At 40.5% G+C, this 26563-nt stretch overlaps 1 protein-coding gene across 1 annotated transcript in view; it reads left to right on the plus strand.

Moving 5' to 3' along the window:
• The first annotated feature begins 276 nt into the window (after positions 1-276).
• The window catches only part of Ror1 (receptor tyrosine kinase like orphan receptor 1), a 163162-nt gene continuing 136875 nt past the window's right edge, over positions 277-26563 (plus strand). The window contains exons 1-2 of the mRNA XM_077791550.1: positions 277-346; positions 1978-2049. Coding sequence (XP_077647676.1) covers positions 277-346; positions 1978-2049 — 142 coding nt within the window. The remainder of the gene's footprint in view (positions 347-1977; positions 2050-26563) is intronic.

Below are 26563 nucleotides of genomic sequence, written 5' to 3' on the forward strand. Positions count from 1 at the left end.
ATCCCTTGCATGAAATCCCCATCTAAGGACAGGGGCAGATAGAAACACTGCCTGCCACTGTGATTTTGTGTTAAAACTTTTATCGACTTGGGTCAATTTTTCTGTTTGTTTTGATGTTTGAGAATTTTATGAGATGTAAGATCCTGCCATGCTGTCATCTGCCTGGAGGTCCCCCTCAATCACTCTGCTGTTTCTGGCTCAGGATGTAGGACAGGTGCCACCGTGGGTAGGGAGGGTCTGGGTCAGTTGTCCACTTTCTGTCCTACCTGTTTCTAGATGGGGAAGCAGGAAACTAAGGTGGTCTGCGCAAACCCAACAACCCCTTTATCTCTGCTGCGTGTGGCAGGTAGACACACTGGAAGTATCCTTTGCAAGGTCTCAGTGGGTAAACATTTTGTCCCTGGCAATGTTCAGTCAGTGATAAGGATGTGTACTTTCTATGATCATTTGGCAAATGGTTACTGTCAGTAAATAAGGAAAAGTAGAGAGCACATTTATTTCTGTGAAAAAGTGAAGTCCAAGGTAAGATCAGAGAAAATGTCTAGTTTCATAGACTCAAGTACTAGACAGCAGTACAGTCAGACAGACCTGGATTTGAATTCCAGTTCTTCCACTTACTCAAGTTCATCTTGTGTTCCAAACCAGACCCATTTTTAGTGGTTATCTAGAGAAACTCATTTCCTTACCTTGGCACTTTAAGTCAAGACAAATGAGAGCTAAGCATTTGAACATTTGTGGTAACTACACTTAAAAGGTGATTTTCAAAACCACCATTAATTAGAACAAACATGCATTGAAAAGACTACAGGAGATGCCAGGCCCAACAGGTAAAAAGAGCCATAAGAGCTGGTGTGGTGGTGTGTGCCTGTAATCCCAGTAGCTCAGGAGGCTGAGGCAGGAGGATAGCAAGCTCAAAGCCAGCCTCAGCCACTTAGTGAGGCCCTAAGCATTTTAGAAAAACCCTGTCTCAAAATAAAAAATAGGGCTAGGGATGTTGCTCAGTGGTTAAGCACCCCTGGGTTCAATCCCTGGTATACTTGGAGGAAAAAAAAAAGGTTCATAAGAGATTTATAATATTTGCACTGGACAGAAGGGCCTGCTTAGGTGCATTGGAGTATTGACAGCATGTGTGCAATACTTCTGGTGTCCTTGGACCCTCTAAGACCCAGTCTAACTAATATTCTGTAATACGGTGAGTGTGTGTGGTGTGTGTGGTGTGTGTGTGTGTGTGTGTGTGTGTGTGTACGTGAGCGCACGTACGCAGACATAGCCTAAGGGAGGTTAGTGTAGTCCATATTAAAATATATTAGTAGTTTAAATTTTCAAAAACAACAACAAAGTCATCATTTGTATATCACAGTCTACCATTGAAAAGTCTCTAAATCTTAATAGTATAGTATATCCTTTAGAGTATTGATTTGCATGTTTGTTTTAATTGATGGTGGTTTTGAAAATCACCTTTTAAGTATAGTTACCACAAGTGTTCAAATTTTAGCTTTTGTTTGTCTTGACTTGAAGTGCCAAAGTAAGGAAATGAATTTCTCTATTCATAGAGCAGCTAATTCCCAAGTGTGACCAATGGAGTCAGTTGCAAGGACAACGTTTTTCATATTTTCCATAGGATGACTATTGAATATATTAGTCTAAAACTGGTCTTCTAACAAGTCAAGAGTTCGTGTTTGATAATGCATGGTCACTACTATCAGTTTGTTAACATAATCTTTTAAATTTAATTTTCAAACCAGAGCTCTAAAGGAACAGTTGTCACATCTGGCCTATGGCTTGTTCATTTGGATGGCCTCTAAGGTTCAGGCACCTCCATGAGGCCACTGGAGCAGCCACTCCAGTTCAGTAAACGAGGGGACTGCTTCCTCCAAAGGCAGTCCCACTGTATTTGCGTGATGCTTCTAACAGCCCATAAGTCACTGTACTTAATACTGTCCTTGTCTTTCTCCCCTCCCTTGTTTCTCTTTTCAGAAACAGAGTTGTCAGTCACTGCTGAGTTAGTGCCTACCTCACCATGGAACATTTCAAGTGAATTCGACAAAGGTACCTGGGGGGACACAGGGGAGGCTGGGAGCGAGGTGTGAAACTCCATTTTGAATCCTGGCATGGCTTGCTTTGCAATCTGCTGCTTTTCAGATCACTAGTAGAAGGTGGTGGCCAAAATAAATTCCCAGCTTACTTTATGATCATTTAACATTTAATTACTTGGAATTCTATCATTTCTGGAGAGTTTTTTTTTTTCCTTTCCTTTCCCTTCTTCCTCTAAAATGTTCCACATGGTAAAAATGCTTCAAGATGTGAAATAGGCTTGTTTCTGACCTTCCTGACACTACATCTAGTGGATCTTATTTAAGGGATTTGATTCAGCCTGAGCCAGGATTGATCAGAGCTGTGTGCTGGGTGACCTTTTACAATGAGCATTTGATGTGCTTGCAGGGTTCAGGACAGAGTATTTGGAATGTTTGTAATTGCCTATGCATACAGATGGAAGCTTCCTATGTGCATGTGGGGAACAGGTTCCTGCTATGAAGTTCTTACTTAGCATTAATTAAGCCTGGCCATATGCTAAGCATTGGCTACCCTATAAAGACCCTATGTCCTGCAGTGGTAAATCAGGATGTTTTCAAAGCCCCCACAGTCTGGCTCACCCTGACTTTCCAGCCATATTTCCTCTTCGTCCCCCTTATGCCCCTTTGTGTATCTTCAGCCAAATTTCTATTTCTTCCTGTATATCCTGTTCTTTCTCTCTGATTGCCTTTTCTTCTTTGCTAATACCCATCCTCTAACTTTTGCAAGCCAACAAATCAGTTTTCCTTTAATACTGAACATAAATTCTATATTATTCATAGGCTTATCTAGTCCCTCCACAGGAAGAGGCCTTTCCCTCTCTGGAATTCCCATAGTGCTTCTATGTGTTCTTCTCTTAACTTTGTCCATGTTATATATTATTAATTTAATTATTTGTCTATCTGTCCCATAAGCCTGGAAGTTCCTTGGAGGTAGGATTTCAATCTTGCTTTTCTTTGTGCTTTCTTTCTTCCTCTTATTCATCTCAGAATCTCCCACAGACTCTTATTCATAGGAAATCTTCAATAAAGGTTTGTGGATTGATGAGTCCATACCTTATCTAAAGAGGTGCTATTCCCATACTTATGTGTACAAATACATTCAGCAAGTGCCTCAGTGGTACTGTGCTTGCCTAGCTTATACGAGGCACTGGGTTTGATTCTCAGCACCACATGTTAATAAATAAAGGTCCATCATATATATATATATATATATATATATATATATATATATATATATATTAACCCATTAATTAAAAAATACATTCAGCAAGCTTACTGAGTTTCTAACTTACTTCAGGCACAGATTCTAAGTTCCAAGATTACAAAGGGAAAAGGAGCTCAAAATTCATTGTCACAGTAGCCTTTTGTACATATGCTCTTGGAATTTTATTTCCTCTCTGAGGAGCAATTATTTTATGAAACTATATTAGATGCAGTTTATTGCTGGCTACAGTTTATGAGGCATTTTGAATGGCAGGATGGATGGAAATGTCTCTTACCTTAAGCCAAAGAAAGTTTTCATGATTTTTAATTTGATCTGGATATTCTGTTGCTAATTAAGGATTGAAACAGGGATTGGGTGATATGTCTCTCCATCTTGGGCACCAAGTACAATGAATGGAGAAAAGGAAATAAAGGGCACTCAGGTTTAGCGTAGTGCCTGTTCTGTGCCAGGCGTCATGCAAGGTACTTTCACTGGGTGAACTTATTTTGCAAGCTCCTTTTTAGAACCATCAGAAAAATTGTATCACTGCATGTTATTGATCTCATTCCAGTTATGGATACAGAAGGGCATTTCGGGTATTGACTTGTGCTAAGAAAGGCAGCGCAGCTTCAGGTTAAGAACTCCGCCAGCCAGACCTGGAATTTCTACCAAACCAGCACTGAAATCCACAGTGTGTGGCTTTCAAGAAGGAGGCGGTGCAATGGTGGTGACCTGGCTGTTCAGAGGGCAGATGAAGGCAGGACTCATACTCCTTCCTTTGCACAGCACAGCTTTCCAGAGAGCTTGGGCAACTTCCCAGGGATTCTTGGTGTCATCTTTTTCTAGAAGAGAATTGTAATATGGTCTTTAATTCTCATTTCCAATCAGAGGGAAAGCTGCTTAATTCACCTACTTATTCCTTGCTCAAATCCTTATTGATTCCTATTCCATCCTGAGTCTTGTTTGAAGAATTAGAATGTGTAGTTTAATGAGAAAAAGGTTCCTGTCTTCCATGACCTCAGAACCTCATGGGAAGGACCGAGACTGAGATCTAAATGCATAATCCAAGTCTTCTAGTCACTTTGACAGATTGAGCTTTGAGGGGCATTTTCTCCAATCACAGAGAGATGCTGCTAGAAATAAACAGCAACATCCATTTTCAGGCTGGTATGCAAAAGAGAACTCCCCAGGTTCTAGAAATGAAGAGCAAGCTCAATGTTAAAGCAGCAATATGTGAGAAGGAACTAAGTAAAAATTCATATGAAAATACAGGCAGTATTATCCTTCATAAGGGCTGGAGTGTCTGCATCCCATGGTGATTAGAATCAAGGCACCGGGAAATAAACTCCTTTATTAGGCTGTAAGTGAGGAATGACTGGCTTGAGTCTGAAATAAGATGAATTCTGGTGAGAATGTGGTATGGCATCTATCACCAATCCTGGGCCACTGAAATCACCCATGAGAAATCAAATCCCCATCCTTCCCAACATATAAGTGTGGGTTTGGAATTCTTCTTGTGCTATATAAGCCACAAACCAAGAAGATAACATAAAAACTTGGCCTAGTGTTGGTTAAGACCTTGATAATCACAAACCTAAAACCAACTCATAAAAATGTTTAAACATTCCAGGTGTGAGGGTCTCCCACCAAAAAACAAACAAACAAAAAACCCCAAAATGCAAAAAAAAAAAAAAAAAAAGAACAAACTCCTGTTGATGTTAAGTTTACTTTCAAAAATTACAGGGCATGCAAGAGAGTGAGGGGAAGCCACCATTAGCAATAGTCAGTAGACAAGAAATGGAAATGTCCAAACATAGACACTAAACACGATAGACCAATTTGAAAGAGTATATGTTTTAAAATGTGTCATGGTGAAAGTGGAAATAGAAACCACAGGGCAAATACAGGATAACAGGACAGAGAAGTAAAAAGGACAAAAATTTTAGAATTGAAAAATAAGAGTCATGGAAATTAAAACTTCATGAGTTAAACAGTGAGTGAATTCAGCTAAAGAGAAAAATTGTAAATTGGAAGATAGATTTGAGATAATATGGGATTTTAGAGAATAGACTCAAACCAAGGTGACTGACTAGGTTTGCATCCTGACACTACTCTATTTGTTTGCTGTGTTATTTTTGGCAAGTGGTTCAACCTATTTGTGCTGTATTCGTATCAGTTGCAATATGTGCTAATAAAAGTACCTGCCACACGAAGCTGTGAAAATTCATCTGGCTAGAAAATCCGATAAGCTAATTGGAGAATAAGAAGTGACAGCTACTTTTGATAAATATGGTTTTACTTTGGGCTTTGTAAAAAAAAAAATCATGGGTTCTCAGGCAGTTTGGCAAGATAGGCATATGCTAGGGCTAGGATAGACTTCAGATCTTGTTCAATCATCCTGAGTTTGCAGCTGGCCTTCCACATGAGTGCTCACCCACACAAGTGACCCACTTCCTAGTTTGGCAAACAAGAGTCTCCATGATCTTACCTCACCCTTTGTCCACGTGGTTTATACTCTGTTTCAACAACCTATGTCTAAATTCCCTATCCCTACAATCTCTTTCCAGGCTCTATGCCTCCATTCATGCAATTTCCTCTGACTGGACTGTCCATAACCCTGTTCTTTACTTCACTAGCTCCTTCTTTACTTAAGGGTCACTTTAGGTAAGTCTTAGCACCTTCCCTCCACAGTCCCCCTTATGGATATATAACTGAACAAAACAGGCAATGTACCTGCCTCCATGGACCTTCTTGAGGGAGAAACGGACAATGAACAAATTCTTTCATCAATCCACTGTGCCTGAAAATATGGGGTACCATATTACTGCCCATCTGTCTTAATCAGAATCCTTTCCATTCTGTATTAAAATTATTCCATGTTGGTCTGGGGTTGTGGCTCAGTGGTAGAGTGATCGCCTTGCATGTGTGAGGTACTAGGTTCGATCCTCAGCACCACATAAAAATAAATAAATAAAATAAAGGTATTGTGTCCATCTACAACTAAAAAAAGATTTAAAAAAAAATCTATGTTATGCCTGCCTGTTCAAAGACTTCTCTGTTGCTGTGTTATTAGCACCTCACACAATGCCTGGCATATAGTACCAATCATTTGGGTTCCAGTGCCAGCTCATACATAGCTGCCATGTGTCACTCCTCCTGGGTGTGAGGTACTTGCTAAGAAGTGACAGCTACTTTTGTCTTGTGCATCATTTGAATCACACCACCCTGTGCAGTAGAACAAATAAACAACTAAGGCTCATGGGGTGAGTGGATTGGCTGAAGGCCATGGGTAGTAAGTCGCAGCACCTAGATTCCCATCATGGCCTGTAGGCCAACTCCAGGGATCCATGTCCAACTCAACAGCTTGCATTCACCTGGAGAAGCAGTCAAACAAAATCCATTGCATGACAGAGTTCAATGCTTTCCTCTTCATCCAGCTTCTGAGTTTCCTCCATCTACCCCACCCTGGCACCCCAGCCTCTCTCAGGTCCTTGGTTTCTGTTCAGTCAGTGGTGTTCAACAGTTACCTGCTTATTTTTTTCAACAGGAAATGAAATTCAAGAGAAATAAGGCTGCCCCAGGGAACAGCCCTTGAAAGCTATTACTGATAGGTCATGGGGGAAATTTCTGAAACAAATTCTTCAGAAGCAAGTACCTCCCAAAATAAATCCATCTACTGGAGCCCTGCCTCAGTTTCACCATGGGGTGCTGCAGTGGGTACCATAGGGGCCTCTTTCCCTTCCTCCATGTTCAGTCATGAGAAGTCTCAGAGGTTCTCTGTAGAAAGTCAAATGTTTCTTTTGGAGAAAGGACTGGAAATTGCACCCCTAGGTACCAGAAAAGGGGGAGCCTACCATTAAAAAAAAATATCAATACCTACTTCCAACTGCAAATAGTTCTGTCTGCTGACAGACTAGATTTGGGGCATTTTTGTGTACCCCCCTTTTTAAAAAAAATACAGAACTGCCTTCCTTCATTAGCTAGAAGGCTTCATATATAGTACAGACATTTACAACTGGGCTCTTTTGAGCAAGATTCTGAACTTGCTGTGACTCTGAACTTCCCTTTGCTTAACTGTGGAGCAGGAGGATTTCTATCTGTTAAGCGTGTATGTGGGCCACTTGTCTATGTGTGATGAGACAGTTAACTTTCATGGCCACAAAAGGCAGATGCATCCTTGACTCAGCTGCTTAGCCTGTGCCTTTCCTCAGAGCATCATGTTGAAGGCCATGACCAGTTTCTCTAGGTCAGGAGTAGTTGCTTCCTCTTGTCCTCACTCTGTTACTTGACTTGTCCTTGGTACACAAATTATTTCAATGGTATTGACTGATCTTCACCTTTACTCTGGTCTTTGACTCTCAGCTTACTCAAATGGGGTCGCTGAGTCATCTCATTTTGCTTCCGATTGTGTATATTTGGGACAATGCAGTGGGTGATGGTGGCAAGGTGGAGAGGCTTTGGCACTTGACAAATTGATAAACAATCTTCCTGGAACTAGAGTCTCTGATAGCTTATCCAACTGTGTTCTATCTTCAAATCTGGTAGCTGGATGGAAGAATTCCTTATGGCATTCCTGGGTAGCCATGTGGTATTTAAGTCTCCCAATTTCAAGTTTTACCTTAAGCAATATCCTCCCAATGTTGATGGCATCATTTTCTTTAAAGAATTTCTCTTTGTAGTTGTCAGTAACAAAAGCACTTGAAGACTTTGTAGGAACCTCATGGCAGTAGCCAGAGTAGACAGGTGCACAGTACTGGTTCTGTAGCTCCCATACCCCTTCATATTCCCAAGAAGGCTGTGTGATCTGGGGAAAGAGCACTGGACAATGAACTTAGGTTGCAGTCCCAGCTCAAATCCACCATGGGTCAATGTCCTGGTAGTTAAGTCCTGAGCGTCAGTGTTTTCATCGTAGAAAGGGCAGCCATCCATCCTTGATCTGCTGCCTTACTTGCTCTGAGGCTCCAGTGTTGCATGGCCCAGTGCAGTAGCCACCAGCCACCTGTGACTATTGAGTTCTCAAAATGTGACTACTTCAAAATGAGACGTGGTAAGTATAAAATACACACTGGATTTCAAAGTTTTAATATTAAAAAATGCTTAAAATATCTTATCAATAATTTTTATGCTAATTATATGTTGAAATGACAATATTTTTACATTGAATTAAGTAAAACACATTATTAAAATTAATGCACCTGATCCTTTTTAATGTAGCTACTAGAGAAGTCGAGATGACTTACGTGGCTTGCCTTGTGGCTCATGGTGTATTTCTTTTGGATAACACTTTGCTCATAGACTATAGCTAGGACCTTGGGTGAAATCTCCTAACCTATGTTTCCTCCCTACAGCAAAAGATGCTCATATTCTTCTCAGCTTTAAAGTTCTAGGGACTACTTTTTATAAAAAGAAATTAAAAAAACAAAAACAAAAAACTCTACAGTGAGCAACAGTAAGCTCAGAGTCATGGTAAGTCTGAGGCCCATGCTCCAAAGAGCCTGGCTATAAACTTCCCTACTATACATAAAGCTCTAGCCAATGAAGGAAGCCAGTTCTTCATTAGAAATAAAATGACAAAAATACCCCACTTCTAGCCTGTCACTGCAGAGAACTATTTTTGGGTGGAAACAGGCCTCTGTGTCTATAATACTTGAAAATATATATTTACTGATTATAATCTGATCAATAACTACCAGAGAAAGGCCATGTCTGATGTAATCTCTCTTTTGTGGAGAAAAAAAAATTGTGGGTTAAAACAAAAGGGATCACAATTTGATGCTGGTTTACATAAAGAACAGCAATGGAACCACAAAACCACTTGGGAAAGCCCAGCTTTGGTCCTAATCAGGTGTGTGCACACAGGACTCTAATGATCCAGTCACCCTCTATATCTCGACCTTCATCTTGCACTGTCTCCTGTGCACCAGCCCCATTATCTTCTTTTCACTTCTTCTGACCGAAGATAGTCACACACATTCTTCCTTCTACCCAGACTTCTTTCCTTTGCTTTTCAGGTCAAAGCTTCATTGTCATTTCTTCAAAGAAGGCTTTCCTGACCAAAATCACTCTCTGCTGTTAGTTTCCTTTTCCTTCATGGACTTTTTTTTTTAAAGAAGTCTCGGCCTAAATGTGGTATGAGAGGACCCGTTAGATGGGAAAGCAGATACCTGTGTATAGGACTATGTTCCGGGAGCTTCCTGCCAGCTCTGCTATGTTCGCTGCATCTTTTAGTAGCAATGACCTCTTGGTCCCCTTGCTTGGAACCTAGTGTGGAAGCATATGGCACAGAAATCATTCCCCTGCAACCCAGCATCTCTTATTGATCCTCTTACTTGACAAGTCTAGGGGAAGGAAACTTCAAGACAAGGGCTATGGAATTCTGACATAAAATATCAGGAAAATGACACTTTGCTCCGTCTTGATTCTTCAAAGCCCGTGCATGGGGGAGGGTTTCATTGAGCATCACCACTGCAACAGAGGGACTGCCTCCATCCCTCCAGCCCCAGCTCTTGCACCTGATCCCTCCTGCCATTCCTCACCTCCTCTACCTGCTGCTGTCAGTGGGGTGTTCAACATAGAGGAATGAGGCCCCTAGGGTGCCTAGCAAATGGCCAGCATGGCTGTGTGAGGCCTGGCTCCTTCCTCTCAGCGACCTCTGCCCCACTCCAGACAGAAGCCATTGAACAAGTTTGTCCTGTTTTTACCATTTAAAATTGAGATAGATATTTATCCACCACGTGTCAAGGGCCTCTGATTCCTTATTCCCTTGGTACCATTTACAGTAATTGCTGGTTAACCCAAGGCCCATTTTTTGACTTGTAAATAATATGGAAGCAGCAGAGACAGAGCTTTCCCAGGTTGTTTTTGTTTTGGATTTAAAACTTCCTCCTCCTGAGGGAACCTCCTGGACCACCCACCTTAGAAGGGCTTTGGAGTTTAGCCTCAGGCTTCCAGAAACCTGTGGACTGGGGTCCTGCTTTCAGGATTCATGGAAGGCCTGACTAGTCCTGGACCTATGACTTTGGTCAAGCCTTGTCAAAAGACTGGGAAGGACATTCAAACCTCAATGCCTCTTCATGAGGGAGAGAAAGACTTGGTACAAAGTGCTTGACCGGCTGGCTCTTGCCTCAGCTCCCACGGCTCCTCCACTTCCACCCAAGCTAGCTGTGCTCTAGAACCAAACAGCTAACTGTTCCTCATCCTGTTTCAAGCATGAGTGCAAACTTTGTTGTTTGCTATTGAGGACACCATCCCAGCTTCTGTCATCCTTAAAGACCCAGCTCCCACTCAACACTGCCAAAAAGTCTTTCCTGATCCCCCCTTACCCCTCTAAGTGTTCAATTGTTCCCCACCGAGCAACTATGTGACACCTGTTTACATGTGCATTCTTCCTCTCCCTCTCCCTCTGCTGCTTCTTCCCTCATAAAAGACACATTCATTGAGCATCTTCATTTCAAGCAAAGCCTCCTGGATTGCCCTTGCTAGCAGTGGAGGCAAGGCTGTGTGGAGAGGGCTTTGAGAGGGCTCAGAAGAGCTTGCTGTGAACTCCTCAGATCCTGGGTTCTGTATTATTTTGCCTCCCTGTTGCTCCAACACCTCGAACAGTTGTTTGAATAAATAAAGGAATAAGTAAAAATCAGACCAGGGGAGCTGAAAGGTATTGCTGTAGTTGTCTTCATACTTTGATAGGTGTTAGGATCACCTGTTGAGACCTTCCCTGAATTAGGTTGACTCTAAGCCCCTCCATTTTGACCACCTTTCCAGGTGATTCTGAAGCCCACTAAAGTTTGAGGACCACTGATAGAGCAGTGGTTCTTAACCTCAGATGTAATTGAAATCACCTGGGGAATTTTTAAAATTACTAATGGCTACATCTGTCTCTCCCTGGTTTTGATTCCATTGATCTGGTCTGGAGTTTGTGAGAGTAAAAAGCCCTGCTAACGTGCAAGGAAGCTTGTGAACCACCGCTTCAAGTTATTCTGTGCTAATCTGCCATGTAGTTCAACTCTTGTGGTAATATTCTCACAAGTGATTGATACCGATATAGGTTTTTGGAAATTTCTCCATCTTTTCTGAATTTTCTGAGGTAATATTGAAAAGATCTGCCCTTGGAATGAGAAGCCCTTGGTTTACACTTAAGCTCTGTGGCTAACTCCAGGTTCTTGAAATTTGAGCTTTAAGTTTTTTCATCAATGAAATGGGGAGAATACCAGTCTTTCAGGGTTGTGGTGAGTACTAAATGTAATGAAATAAGTGAGAGAGCTGGGCTCAGGCCTCATAAACATAGAGAAGTAAAGATTGATGCATTTTTAAAATGTCTGAAGTGTTGGCATAACTCCATCACCTTTTCCATCTGGGCATTGGGAATGGTATCCTACCTTATGGAGTAATACCTCCCAGACTCAGGAAATAATGGTAACTATAGTAGCTGCACTATCTTGAGAGCTTTTGTTGTGCAATGGATCATGTTAAGAGATTTACATGGATTGTCACACTTAATCCTTATTATAATTCTGATGTAGTATTTCTAATTTTATATATATGAAAAAAGCAAACAAAGCAAGCAAGCAAACAAACAAACAAAAAGCCTGAGCTGTAGATAAATGTAGTAGATTAAGTATCAGCCCTCAAAAGATATGTCCATGTCCTAACCCCTGGAAACCTATTCATAGTAACTTATTTGAAAAAAAGATGTTTGCACATGTAATTAAATTAAGGATCTTGAGATGACGTCATCCAGGTAGGCCTTAACTGGCTACAAGTGTCCTTGTAAGGTAAAGGCAGAGGGAGATTATTATAGACCTAAACAGGTGAAGGCATTGCAAAGGTGGAGGCAGAGAGCAGAAGGGCACAGTCACACACCCAGGAAGGCCAGGGCAGTCCTCAGAAACTGGAAGATGCAAGGAATGAAGTCTACCGAGAACCCCCAGAGGGAGTGCGGCCCTGCTGGATTTTGGATTTCTAGCCTCCAGAATATGAAAGAATAAATGTTTGTCATTCCAAGTCACCAAGTTTATAATAATTGGTTACAAGTAAAATTCAGGTACTGAAAGATTTAAGCAATTTGTGCAAAGTTACAAAGAAGTGAACCCAGAATTCAAACCTATGTCCTTAACAACTAAATTTTATTGCCTTGAAACCAAATTGAAGTTTGTATAAAATACCTTAGATTCATTTACTCAATGTTTATCGAGAGCCTGCCACCAATAAGGCCTATACCAGGGGCTGAAGAAGCCATAATGAACAAGTCAGAAGCAGTCTTGCCTTTAGTCTGCAATTTTGGTGTAAGGGAGAAAATTTAAATCATTACTTTCATAGATATACTCAAAATCATTAAATTCCAGCAGTGATAGGTGCCCCAAAGAAGAAACATGAAAACATAAGATATACCCTGGAACAAAGGATTCTCACATCCTCCCAGTTGGGCCCTCCTAACAGTCACCTGACGTAGACATCAGTCCCCTTTATTCCCTCTGGCCTGTCTCCTGGGAGCTTGGGTGCCCCCAACCCCACCTTAGCCCTTTGGAGCTTGCAGAAGTTGGTCTACAACAGGCAAGTCCTTTCCAGGAGAATAAGTACTCCTGAGTGTAGGGAGGCCGAAGAGCTTCAGCAGACAGGAGCTCTGCAACCCATTAAGACATCATCATGAGGCAGGGAGTGTGGGGAACTCCTTTTAGACAAGGTTGGGAGACATCTGCATTCTTGTGCCAGGCAAGATTTCCTGGAGGGCCACGAGGAGCTCAGTCATCATCTCTTGAGTTTTAAGCAATAGTATTTCAAGGCAGTTCCTGCCAAGGCCCTATGCTTCAGCACTGCTCTGCCTGGGTTTATTCCATCCAATGCTTACTTGCTTTGAAGCGCTGCCCCTAGCCTTAGCTACTTTAGCAGGGTAGAATGTTCAACTGCCCACATGCCACAGAGAACTTCTAGCTCTGCCTACAGTTGCTACAACAAAGATTTAGCTTATTTTCTGCAAATAGTTCCTTTTTTAATGGTTCCTAAGTTAGACCTGACCATCAGTGGCCATTGGAATATGGTATGGAATTCAAGTTAACCCACAAGAATTTCTTGTCCATAGCCTTACTTGTCTTCCGAGCTGAGGCAGATGAGTTCCTCCCAAAGACCTTTCTCAGGACTCTAATTTCAATGTTGCCCCACCCCCAATATTTACATGCACTCAGTAGGTGCTTATTGAGTGCCACCTGTGTGCCAAGCAACATGTTGAGGACACAGTCATAGAAACACCCAATTCCTCACTTTCTGATGGAGTTAGCCAGCCTCTGTCTGGGAAGTACATTTGCAGCTAGTACTTGAACACCATTTACTGTGCTATAAAAATCTCTGGGAAGTGGATACTGTCAGATCTACTGTGTAGACAGGAAAATCAGTTCAGGTGAAGTGACTCTAGTAAATGGCAGAGCCAGAATTCAAGTCTACATTTTTCTAACTGCCAAGTTTATATTCTCAATGATAACCTAAATTAAGAATCCCTATTTATAGGAAGGAAAGAAAGAACAGGGTTAAAAGTTATTAGCTAATAGAATAGGCTTTCTGAAATAAGAAATTCTTAATTACCCTTAGGAGAGTTTTTTCTTGTTTCTGTTTTTCCTCTAATTTCTACATTTTCTTCAATAAGTATCATATACTCTTGTAGTCTGATAAAAATAGGTAAAATACTTAAAGAAATAAGAAATTTTGTATATACCCAAATAATTGAAAGTGGGTACTCTAAGATATGTGTGCACATATTTATAGCTATACTATTCACAATAACCAAATGTGAATATGGCTTAAATGTCCATCGATGGATGAGTCGCAAGCAAAGTATATAGTGTAGTCATACAATGGGGCATTATTCAGCTATAAAAATGAATAAAGTTCTGATACATTTCACAATATGGATGATCCTTGGGAACATCCTGCTGAATGAATGAAGGCAGACACAGCAGGTCAGATGTTGTGTTATTCCATTCACAAATGAAATATCTACAAGAAGTAAATTCATAGAGGAAGAAATTGGGGTTGTAGACCTATTTTGGAACTAAACAGAAGGGGTGGTTTACAGCACTGTAAATATATTAGTTACCACTGAATAGTTCACCATAAAATGGTTAATTTTATATTATGTGGATTTTCTTATTTCTGTATAAATAAATAAGTGAATTCTAAATAAATAATTTTTAAAATAAATAAATTTGTCACACAATCATACTTTATCATGCTGTTCTTCTGTACTGCTCGTGCCTCGAGGGCTGCATACTATTGATTTTAGTGTCTCTGCACTGTTTGTATGGGGTGTTACAGCTCTGAACCTAATAAGAGCCCTGGCGTGTCCACTAACTAATAAAGAAACCTTGGGCCTTTTACTTGACTGCTCTGGACTTCATGTTCTCAGCTGTCACACAGGAGTAATTATGTCCACTGAAATCAGCCCCAGATCCTAATATGATAATGTTGTGCTTTGTAAACTAAAAGTGACATGACTATGTTTTGCAGTTTTTGTTTTTACATTACAAAACACTATTAGATCAGAAAGCATCTCTAATTGCTTATCAGGCATGTGTAGAAAGAACTATGAGGGCCTGGAGGGGCACATGTGCCTGTGGAGGTTGAGGCAGGAGAACCACTTGAGCCCAAGTATTCAAGACCAGACTGGGCAACATGGAGAGAGTCCATCTTAAAAAACAAACAAACAAACAAACTATAAGAGGAGAGAATGAAATCTTGGTAATATGTATATTTAGAGATATGCTGTCATTGTTAACATTGCTGCTTTTTATTTATGAGTGTTTTTATTTGTTTGCTTGGATTTTTTAACATTATAATGCACTTTATTCAGGTAAAAAGTAATGTTTTGTATACAAGTGGGAGAGGGATCAAGGTCATGAAAAACTAATAATGCAAGAGCACAATGAAGATAAGAGCTCAGAATAAGGCTTCCTACAGCTGATGGGTGTCTTTCTGTCTGCAAACAGCTCCCAGTCGTAATTAAGTGCTGCTGCTGCTAAATCTAAATCAGACTCAGGCCCAGAGCACAGGGAAATCCTGTGCAGACCTGGAGCTGCTGGCTTTGAAATGAGATCCTCTTGGGTGTGGAATAAGAGAAGGATGCTCTGGCCCTGCACAGAGCATAGACCAAGGAGCCCCATAACCCAGCCCTCCAGTGCAACCAGGTCTGCTAGCCATACCCTCTCTGATTTCAGCCACCCTTGTGCTGCCAGGAGAGGGATTGGAGAAGGCTGGGGAACCTTGAAAGGCCATTTCAGAATCCACCTAAAGGGTTTGGGGTGTTGTTCACAGGGTGAGTTGAAGCAGGAGAGTCTATCGGGTGGGTGGCTCTCAGCAGCTCTGTCCTTTTGACTGAGGTGAGCCTGGGGGTTCTTCTGTTGTTCTCTTTTGTTGCCCTTTTCCCTAAACCTTTTTCTTTCTTTTTAAAACAAACTAGATTTAAAAAGCTTGCAAAAGCTAAATGTATTTGTTGTAGAAAATCTAGGAAATCAACCAAGTCAGAATTATGTCACTGCTCACATGTATTCTTTTCATCTGTTTTTATGCTTATATTTTTACACACATATCTACCAAAATGCAACCATGCACATATGAACGTGGCATTTGTCTTTCAGCAGCATCCCAAGTCTCTTTCTGAATCATTAAGTATTTTTGACATCATTTTTATTAGCCATGTAAGTGTGTTCCATTGTAGAGGTGTTTACTAACTTATTGAACCTATCTCCTGTTGTTGAAGAGTTAGGATTATTCTAGTTTTATGATGTTATAAAAAATAATGTGATAAAAAATAACTTCCAAGGTCTAGGATAGCACCTGGCCTCATGAAGGTGCTTTCTACATAGCACTATCATAAATCTGTCTGCATATTTACATCCCCGACAGCAGGGCAGAACACCACGTTCTACTGATTACCTTTACCAACACTGGGTACAGCCATTTTATTAGTCTGTCAATTTTAAAAGAAAAAATAAATAGCATGTTGTTTTTGTAACTCCCATTTCATTGGATAGCTGAGGTTGAATTTTTAAATGTTTAGGGACCATAGTTTTCTCTAATGAATATTCATTCTGTGTCTCATTCTGCTACTAATATATTTATCTTTTGTTATTAATTGGAAATCTGGTGGGTTTTTTTTTACAGTTTTCAACATGTAATTTTGCTTATGATGTGTGTATACTAACATGAAAAAAATACATTTTTATGAAATCAAGTCTATCAATCTTGTCCTTTGGGTTTTTAAATTTGGCACTACTCTTAGAAAAGCCTTCTCTTTTCCAAGATGAAAGAAAAAGTCATTTCTATTTTTTCTAAGGTACTGTCAGTAATCACTTCCTTTTGCTGAGCACAGTGGCACACGCCTGTAATCCCAGTGGCTCAGGAGGCTGAGACTGGAGAATCGAGAGTTCAAAGTCAGCCTCCATGACAGCGAGGTGCTAAACAACTCAGTGAGACCCTGTCTCTAAATAAAATACAAAATAGGGCTGGGGATGTGGCTCAGTGGTTGAGTGCCCCTGATTCAATCCCTGGTACCCCCACACCAAAGTAATCATTTTCTTTTGAAAGTCTAGATCAGGCTAAGTAATATTCCAGCCCTTGAGAGGAGAGCAAATTAATTTAGCTCAGAGCTGGTTTTCTCTGCAGCCTGGACGCACAATGCTCCGAGTTGAATGATCTCCAGACTATTGGCTGATACATGGCTGCCTTTTTCTAGGACCTCAGAAGCAGTTGTCCTTCCTGTCTTAATGCATTCTCCAGTGACATTACACAAGGCTAACGTGTCCTTTTCGAGAAGCCCTAAGGTGACGAAGGACTTGGCTCTGTTGATCAGTTGGTCTTCATTCTCACACCTCCATGCCTTGCTCCTTCCTTCCCTCAGAAATTGGCTAGAGCTAGAGGGAGGAGGGTGGCTTGGGGCTGTGCTGTCAGGAGGCCTCTCTTTCTGCTCTGGCTTTCTGGCTAATGTCCTTAGATAAGTTACTTCTTTGAGCCCCAGTTTTGACATCTGTAAAATTATGAGGATTCAAAAATTTAATGGAATTTTACTCAGCATTAAAAAAGAGCAAAACCATGGCATTTGCAGGTAAATGGATGGTGTTGGAGAAGATAATGCTAAGTGAAGTCATCCAATCCCAAAAAAACTAAGCACCAAATGTTTTCTCATAGTGGAATTGGGAGGGAGAGCACGGGAGGAATAGATGAATTCTAGATAGGGCAGAGGGGTGGGAGGGAAAGGGAGGGGGCAGGGGATTAACAAGGGTGGTGGAATGTGATGGACATCATTATACAAAGTACAAGTATGAAGACTTGAATTGGGTGTTAACATTCTTTATATACAGAGATACAAAAATTGTTGTATATATGTGTATTAAGAATTGTAATGCAAAAAAAACCCCAATAACAAAGAATAGCATTATTTTAGATTAGGTAGAGGGAAGTGAAAGGAGGGGAAGGCAGGGGATGCGAGGATAAGAAAGATAGTAGAATGAAACAGACATTATTACTGTATGTATGTATGTGACTGTATAACCAATGTGATTCTACCAATATGTATACTCAGAAAAATGAGAAATTATATCCCATCTATATATGATATATCAAAGTATATAAGTGCATTCTACTGTCATGTATAACTAATTAAAACAAATATGAAAATTTTTAAAAAGACATATTCTAACTTTAAGACAAAGGTAAAGGTGGTGCCCAATAGTATCAGCTTTGCCCTGTTCATTTGTTGTATGTGATCATTTCAGACTTGATTATGACTCAAGTTTTCCTTCAGTTTTAAGTTTCCAAGGTGTGCACACTGTGTGTGAAACATTTTCTTAGAACCTTATTTTTTTGATGGGGCAGTTCCTGGGATTGAACTCGAGGGCTCTCAGCCACTGAGCCACATCCCCATTCCTTTTTTGTATTTTATTTAGAGACAGGGTCTCACTGAGTTGCTTAACATCTCACCATTGCAGAGGCTGGCTTTGAACTCAGGATCCTCCTGTCTCAGCTTTTGGAACTGCTGGGAGTACAAGCATGCGCCACTGTGCCAGGCAACCTTATTTTTAATCAACAAAGAAAGCCCAAATACATCTCCGTATAAATTTGTAAACACTCTCAAAAGAAACAATAAGAATAAAAATCAGTATCATACTAACACTAATGATCTGTTATGAAACTTATTATTATATAGATGTATCCTTATTCAGTTCCAGTATGTTTTGAACTTTGAACTAAAATAACAAATAGCCTCTGCTCTCAGGTAAAGCACCTGGTGGATGGACACCTAGACTGCATGAGTTTGCTCTGAGAATTAGGGGAGACCATGCATGACTGTGGTGGTACATTATCATTATGCTATTATTGCCCACAGAATTTCCTTTCTCTAGCTTAACAGTTTCCCTTTCTCCATGGTGTTCCCCTGGCATTAGCTTTCTGCCTTTCAAAATTCTCTTGTTCTTCACCCCAATTCAAATGTCATTTTTCATGAAGCCTTTGCTAGTTTTCCAGTTAAATTTCGTTGCTCTTTCTCTTACTCAATAATGATATTTTGGTGGTATTTTGACTTAGCCCCTATTTTACTCAGGCTGCATTTGACATTTAAGCTCCTTGTAAGCCGGGACCCTGCCTTAGTATTCTGGTCATGGAGGAAAAAAGATTGATTTTTGGCTCATGGGTTTCAAAAGTATAGTCCAGGGTAGGCTAGCTCCAACATTATAGTGGAAGAGCATGGCAGAGAAAACCTGCTTAGCTTATGCCCACCAGGAAGCAGAGAGACAGAGGGAGAAGACTGGAAGGAAAAGGGCCAGTGACAGAATCTCCAAGGCCACACTTCCCAGTGACCTACTGCCTTCAGCCATGCCTATAGTTTTCACCACCTCCCAGTAAGTCCAAATTATTAACCCATCAAATGGATTAATCAATCTGCTGATGAGGTGAAAGCCTTCACCATCCAGTCACATCACCTCTGAACATGGCTGCGTTCCCTAACACATGAGCTTTTTTTTTGGACATTCCAGATCCATACCATAACACTTAGTATGCTCCCCATTTGTCTGTTCCCAGTTCTCTTGGCATTCCATAAAGGTCCTGAGTGGAGTTATTTACAGTTCTCAGGAATGATGGAGGCAGCTGGGTGGGCTTAGGCTGGACCATGGAAAGCTAGAGACAGCCTTGTGATCGACTCCAGGCGTTGGAGATAACGCCTACCAGAAGAAGGGAAAAATGACTCCACACTCTGATACCACAGTTCCTAATAGGTTTGGATGGTGAAGCAAATTTCAGCCCAATATATAGAAGATCTTCCTAATAAAAAACAAATCAGAAGGTGGGGTAGGAAAGAACTAATAGTCATTGATAATCAAGGGTTGAACTGCTGCTGTACATAAATTATTTCCACTCACACATGGTCTTATAAAATAGCTTCCCTCTTTTATGGATGAGAAAATTAAAGTTCCCAAAGGGCTAAAGACTGAGTATTAGGGCCAGGGATATGGCTCAGTTGGTTGAGTGCTTGCTTTGCATGCACAAGGCCCTGGGATCAATCCCCAGTACCACAAAAAACAAACAAACAAAAACAAAAACGAAAAAAGGGATGAGTATTAGTTCACATCGTTCATCTACTTCTTCATGCATTCCTTCCTGAAGAAGCAATCTCCCCCTCCCTAGAGAAATTGCATGGCCATTTTTGGGGAATGCTATATAATGAGTGCTTGGGGTAGGGTGTTTGTCAGCTTTTTGTCTCTGTCACAAAAGACCTGAGCAAACAACTCCCAGAGAGGAAAGATTTGTTATGTTTCATGGTTTCAGAGGTTTCAGTCCGGGGTCAGTCCGTTGTTTTGGGGCCTGTGGCAAAGCAGAGCAATATGGTGGGGAGCACGTGGTGGTTCAAAGCTGCTCTCCTCATGGAGGCCAGGAAGCGGAGAGAGAATGAGGAAAGGCAGGCCTCCATGACGTAACTTCTTTCCAATAGGCTCCACTCTTAAAGGTTTCACTACCTCCAAAGAGCACCGCAGGCTGGTGACCAAACCTTCAACACAGGCCTTTGGTGGGGACATTTAAGATCCAAGCCATATCAGGGGTATTGCTGTAGCTTATATTTCAGTTTTCTTCCATCTCTAAAATCTGGGGAATTCTCAGTCTCTGACATGAGTTTAATGGGAATATACCCATAAAACCTCCCTTCTACCATCTTTTTGTGGAAAAGACGTATCATAAAACTCTTACTAAAATTATCACAAATTATCATATTATTTCATGGGTTGTTGGTCCTATCCGTATTTATGAAGCTATTTGGAGGATATGGCCTTGGAAATTTCTGTTCTAATAAAATTGATTTGGTTCTGGCCAATAGGGGCTTCATTTTTCCACCAAAGGCTACTCTGTCTGAGGGAAAAAAAAATGAAAATATGCATGAGTTGTCACCTGATCCTAGAAGTCAGATGGATGAGGTACTTAGCCTTGCTATCCTGAGTACATTCCATGCTGAAGGTGGGTCCCTGCAGACTGAGCTCCCCAGCATCAGCTTCTGGGGCAGGCAGCCAACTTTCTGAAGCAGCTGCCATTTTTCCTGGGTGATTCATGTGTGAAAGCGTCTCCCCCATAAGAATCTGGGTCATCTTGTTCTTCCCAGAGCCAGGGTCTTATCAAACCAGAAATGTCTATTCATACAAATGCATCCCAGTTGGGAAGTTTATGAATGTGAATGATAGTTGTTCCATCCAAATACATGACCCATTTGGTCTGTAGCCTCTCATATTTGGCTACACTGCTTTTTTATACTTAAGAGAATTGGGCCTTAAAATCTGGAGCTGATGTACATTGTGGTGTAGCTTCAGAGATAACTTTAAATGGTCATGTCTGTCTACCTTCTCAGTTGGAATGGCTTAACTCAGTATTCTTACTTCCTGTTGTAAACACAGAGCCTTGAATTTGAGTACTGCCTCTGCCTGTATGTGTGTGTGTGTATGTGTGTAAGATACCATTCCTGGTTAAAGTAGAGATGACAACAATGAATCAACTGCCAAGAACATCCAAAACTATTTAAATTTTTTTCTCTTTTGCCCCTGGTTTCTTTTCCCAAGAAAAATATCTTCCTCTTCTTCCATTTTCATTCCACAAAATGTGTTGTTTCTGGAAGAGGGTTGGGGAAGGAAATGATGATTTTTTTCCCCCTTTTTTGGGATCTTGCAAGATAGAAAAGTCATCAAAACACTTGAATGTGAATTTGGCACTACTTTGGGATCATTTAGCCCAGTCTGCTACAAGTTTGATAGACATGATCCAGGAAAGGGTGTATCATGTGATATCAAACAATACTTTTGTGGCAAGGATGGGACAGACCCCATTGCCTGGTCCTCACTGCACAGCCTGGGAATGTCACAGATTCTCAGGTGTGTTCCAAACTGTAATGAAGACCTGATAGAGTAATCAGCACCCCCAGAGTTCACAGGAGACCATCAGGGAAAGCGTCTTTTCTTCTTCTTCACAGTGCTTTTATGAAACTCAAGGATATGGAACCCACAACATCGAATCCTCAATTAACTGTCATTGCTTGATGCATTCAACTTTTAAAGATAAGGCTAGAAAAGGCAAGAAAATAGAAAAAGGGATTTATTTACAAAGCAGTGTCCTCTATGATCCCACCTAAATGAAATACCTATAGTGGTCAAATTCATAGAGACAGAAAGTTGCGTGGTGGATGCTAGGGTCTGGAGTGGTGGAGGAGTAGGGAATAAGCATTTAATGGGAATGAAGTTTTAGTTTGGGAATATGAAAAATGTTCTGGAGATAGATGGTGGTGTTGGATCACACAAAAACATAAATGGATTTAATGCCAGAGAACTATACAGTGAAAAAGAGTTAAAATGGTAAATTTTGTTATGTACATTGTACCACAATAAGAAAAAAAAGCACAGCATTCTTGGTACAATTTATAACTTCCATACCACTGTACACATGCCTCTCCCCAAACAGACTATTACATCCTAAGGAATTATAATAAGAATTTTTCAATTAATTTTTATTCATATATGACAGCAGAATGCATTACAATTCTTATTACACATATAGAGAAGAATTTTTCATATCCCTGGTTGGATACAAAGTATATTCACACCAATTCATGTACTTTGGATAATAATGTCCATCACATTCCACCATCATTTCTAAGCCCATGCCCCCTCCCTTCCCTTCTCACCCCTTTTGCCTTATCTAGAGTTTATAATAAGAATTTTATACTATCTTTTATTTGCCTTGTATTTTGTTGTTTTCAAAACGATCTCATAAGTACGGTTACAAATCAGGGAGAAAGGCTCAACAGGTCTCCTTGTCCCTATTTTACAGATGAGTAAACCAAGGCCCAAAGTTACCCAGCTGATAGGCAGTGGAGTTGGTTCTGGACTCCAGGGCTTCTGGTTTGAATTCCTGGAACCAAGCACAAAATTTTAAATTGATGCTAAGCATTTTATACTTACTAATCCTAGCAAGTAGACAACTACATTTTAGAAGGATTTTCAAGAATTTCAAACACTAAAGTGGTTTGGAAGCTTTGAACACAAAAATAAACTAACTTGGGCTGGGGTTGTGGCTCAGTGGTAGAGTGCTTGCCTAGCATGTGCAAGGCACTGGGTTCTATTCTCGGCACCACGTAAAAATAAATAAGTAAAATAAAGGTCCATCAATAACTAAAAATATTTTAAAAATAAAAAATAAACTAACTTTGTTGCCCTATTGTCTAAGCATTCTGATTAACATGGGCTTTCCTGTGTGGTGACAATCATGACAAGCGCTTATCTAAGACTTTCCTGAGTGCCAGGTACTTTTCTATGTGCCCTATATATACCAACTCATTTGTCCAAATGTGTACTGTTCTTTTTAATTTAAACTTTATAATTCAATTTATTGAGACTAGTGTGTGCTAAGCCCTCCTATGAGCTTCATGTACTTTATCTCATTTAATCCATATGATAGTGTGAGGCAAGAGGTATTACCAGAGCTTGGAAATCTGAAATAATTTGCTTAAAGACACTTGACCAGAAATGACAGGACCAGGATTTGAACCCAGGTCTGCCTACCTCTTCACTAACTGTAGTGTGCATCCTTCTGATCACCATCATCCCACTAGTAATGATATCATCTGGGTGGCTGAGGCAGTGTCCAGGCATGGATGCTTGGGTGGCTCATGGTTTGCTTCTTGAGGGACTTCTAAGTTTCACCCTGAAATTCTGTCTGGAAATTTGATTCAGTTGCTGAAAGTGGAAGAAATACAGCTCTCATGTTCATGCGCAATTTGCTTTTTCATTTTCTTTTATTATCCCGAGACTTACTGTAAATCACACACTCCCATCAGTCCTGGGGGTTCTGATTATATTCATGGGGTCCAGCTAAGAGCAAGGGTAGTAAATTACTGCCACTTTGTTTGAAAATTTTTTTAGCCACAGTACATTAGCTGCTTTTGTTTGCTTTTCCACTGGTGGTGTGCACATTTTTATTTCAGAATTTGTGTTTCTTGAATGTCTCATTTGTGAATAATGTAGCTTGCAAGATGGAATGATTGGAGGAAAAAAAATGAAAGAGGGTGTCCTGTTTGACATCTGCAGGATTTTAAAGTATTTATAGCAAAATGAATTATAGATCTCTCTCTCTCTCTCTCTCTCTCTCTCTCTCTCTCTCTCTCTCTCTCTTTCTGTCCATCCCCCACCCTCACTCTCGTTTTCTCTCAATATCTCTGTTTTACTCCATTTCCACAAAGGAATTGCTATGAAATAACCAATATGGTGGCTAATATCAGGCAACTACCAAGAAATACCTTCTTCTAGGCTTCTCTTAAGTATTTCTATTTGAAAGATTGATAGATCAGAGGGTCAGGGGACGTGTTTTATTGTAAGTTTCTGTTCCAAATTTCCTGACTTTTTTTTTTGTAAAATAAGTAAATAAATAAGTCTTTTAGAAAGCAAAAATGAGACTAATAAGAACCAGACCCTAAAAATGATTGTCAAAATGTCAAAAAATAACTGCTTTTCCTTGAATCAATAGCATTAATCTTGAGGCACCTCCCTTTCCAGAGAATCTCCCTAATAGCTTGATCTGCTTCTCTTGCTGAGCCATCCACAGAGTGACTTATAAAGTGACACCTGATTCCTCAGTGGCTTTCAGTAATTGGTGGGGGAGTTCAGTGGGGACATTTGGTTATATATTTTGATACGGTGCTGAGAAGAGAGGCACTAGCATGTGGTAGCAGCCCTGAACTTGAAGTCTTAGGAGGCTATTTTTTCACAGTGTTCAAGGACCATCCTAGAGGGCTAGAAACCAGCAATGCTGCCAGTTCTGAAATCCCAGCTAGGGACTGGGGTGGGATCTCAAGTTCCAGGCCAGTGTGGACAACTTAGCAAAATCCTGTCTCAAAATAAAATATATATAGTTTTAAAGGGTGGAGTGAGTAGTTCAATGGTACAGTGCTCTCCCAGCATGTGTTGGCCTTGGGTTTATCCATTAGTACAGGGAGAAGGTAAAAGAGAAAGGGAAGAAAACAGTGATGTTTGCACAGGACTCAGGTGGATTTGAAAATAGCTGGGTTTCCTGAAATTTGTTCATTTCTCAAGTGGCTTTGGAAAAGATTTCGGTTCATATTAAAAGGAAGCTTAAGTTAGAATTTTCATTCTATCAATAATCCATTAATAATCCACTAAAATTGTTAGTAAATTTTGTTAGACTTTATATTTAATATCTTCCAGGGAGGTTGTCTACCTGTAAGAACCCCCTGCTATCTGATAACTAACTGCTCCCATGACCCATCACCATGGACCTTCAGCAGCCATATTTATGTTATGTAGCCCTGGCCCTCTGGTGAGAGTTGATTGGACAGGGAGAGGTACTTGACTGTGGTAGGGACAGTCAAGTTCTCTTTTCTGGAAATTTGGACTTGGCTCTCAGAAACAGCCAGTTAGTATTAGTGAGTTTCTTTTAGGGATGTCAGATCAACTTGGGGGCCATGTAATGATCATTTACTGTGTATATCGAAAAAACAAGAAAACTTTTTTTGCAAAGAGAGATTTAAGCAGATTCATAGAGACAATCAGAGATTGAGGATGGAAGATTTCTGAACTGGTTCCCAGCAGCTTTTCAGCTTCTGGTTTCTGTTTCTTCTAAGTCCTGGCCAGACTCTTTGTCAGTTGTGCAAGAAACCCTGGATCCTATGTTAAATTTCCATGTACTTCATCTGCCCTTCATCCGTCCTTAAATTAGTTCCAGTGACTTGCAGTCAGAGGGTCTTAACAGAGACATGTTATCCATCTTTCCAATATCTATTTGCTTCATTATAGATGGATAAGTTGATTTTCACTCTTTGACACCCTCAAAGGTTTGAGCTGAGAACAAACCCTAGATCTCTTAGTCTTGTCCTCTCATTAGACAGATGAGGAAACTGAAGACAATAAATGCAAAGTAAATGATTTTTCCAGGATCAAACAGCCAGGATTTGATCCCTGGCCTTCTGGTCCTCAGATCAGTTGGCATTCTTTCTAGGCAGACTCTCTGGTGCTTGCCATCCATCTATCCATCCATCCATCCAGTATATACAAACTGAGAAAGCTCCTGCTATATGACAGGTACTTGAATACATGCTTTTTTTGTCCTCAACAACCTGAGAATGTAGTAGAATCAAAGATCCTTATGCTTATTTATCCATCATTTCATGGGCTTTCCCATGAAGTGGAGGGCACTTTGCTTGTGTTATTAGAACATCATCAGAGCATGTTCATCCAGGAATCTCCCAGAGCACACGTCATTGTATGGTCTCCCCACCTCTCTAATATCTGTGATGGTCCATTTCCATAATGTACTTTTCCCTTGGAAGCTCCTGGAATGCAAGAACTGCATGGAGTCTTGACTTTCACCTCCTAGAGTGGAATCTTACAAGATACATCTTCAAAAAGTCTCTAGCATTCTAAAGAATTTATTTCATCCTTTAGAATCTTAAATGAACACTGTACATTAATTATCTGTGGAATCTTACAAGGTACCTCTTCAAAAAGTGTCTCGCATTCTTAAGAATTTATTTCACCCTTTAGAATCTTAAATGAACACTGTGCTTCAATTATCTATTATTAGGAAACAAACCCCTCCAAATTTAATGGCTTCTTTCAAGAATCCTGTATTATCATCATCTCTCAGGGTTCTGAGAGTTGACTGACTTCAACTACATGGTCCTCGCTCAGTCAGGGCTTCTCACGTGACTGCAGTCAAATGGTGGTTGTGCTTCCATTATTTTGAAGACTTGGTCATTCACATG

Source organism: Urocitellus parryii, chromosome 11 (assembly GCF_045843805.1).
Source record: "Urocitellus parryii isolate mUroPar1 chromosome 11, mUroPar1.hap1, whole genome shotgun sequence".
Classification (NCBI taxonomy): Eukaryota; Metazoa; Chordata; class Mammalia; order Rodentia; family Sciuridae; genus Urocitellus; species Urocitellus parryii.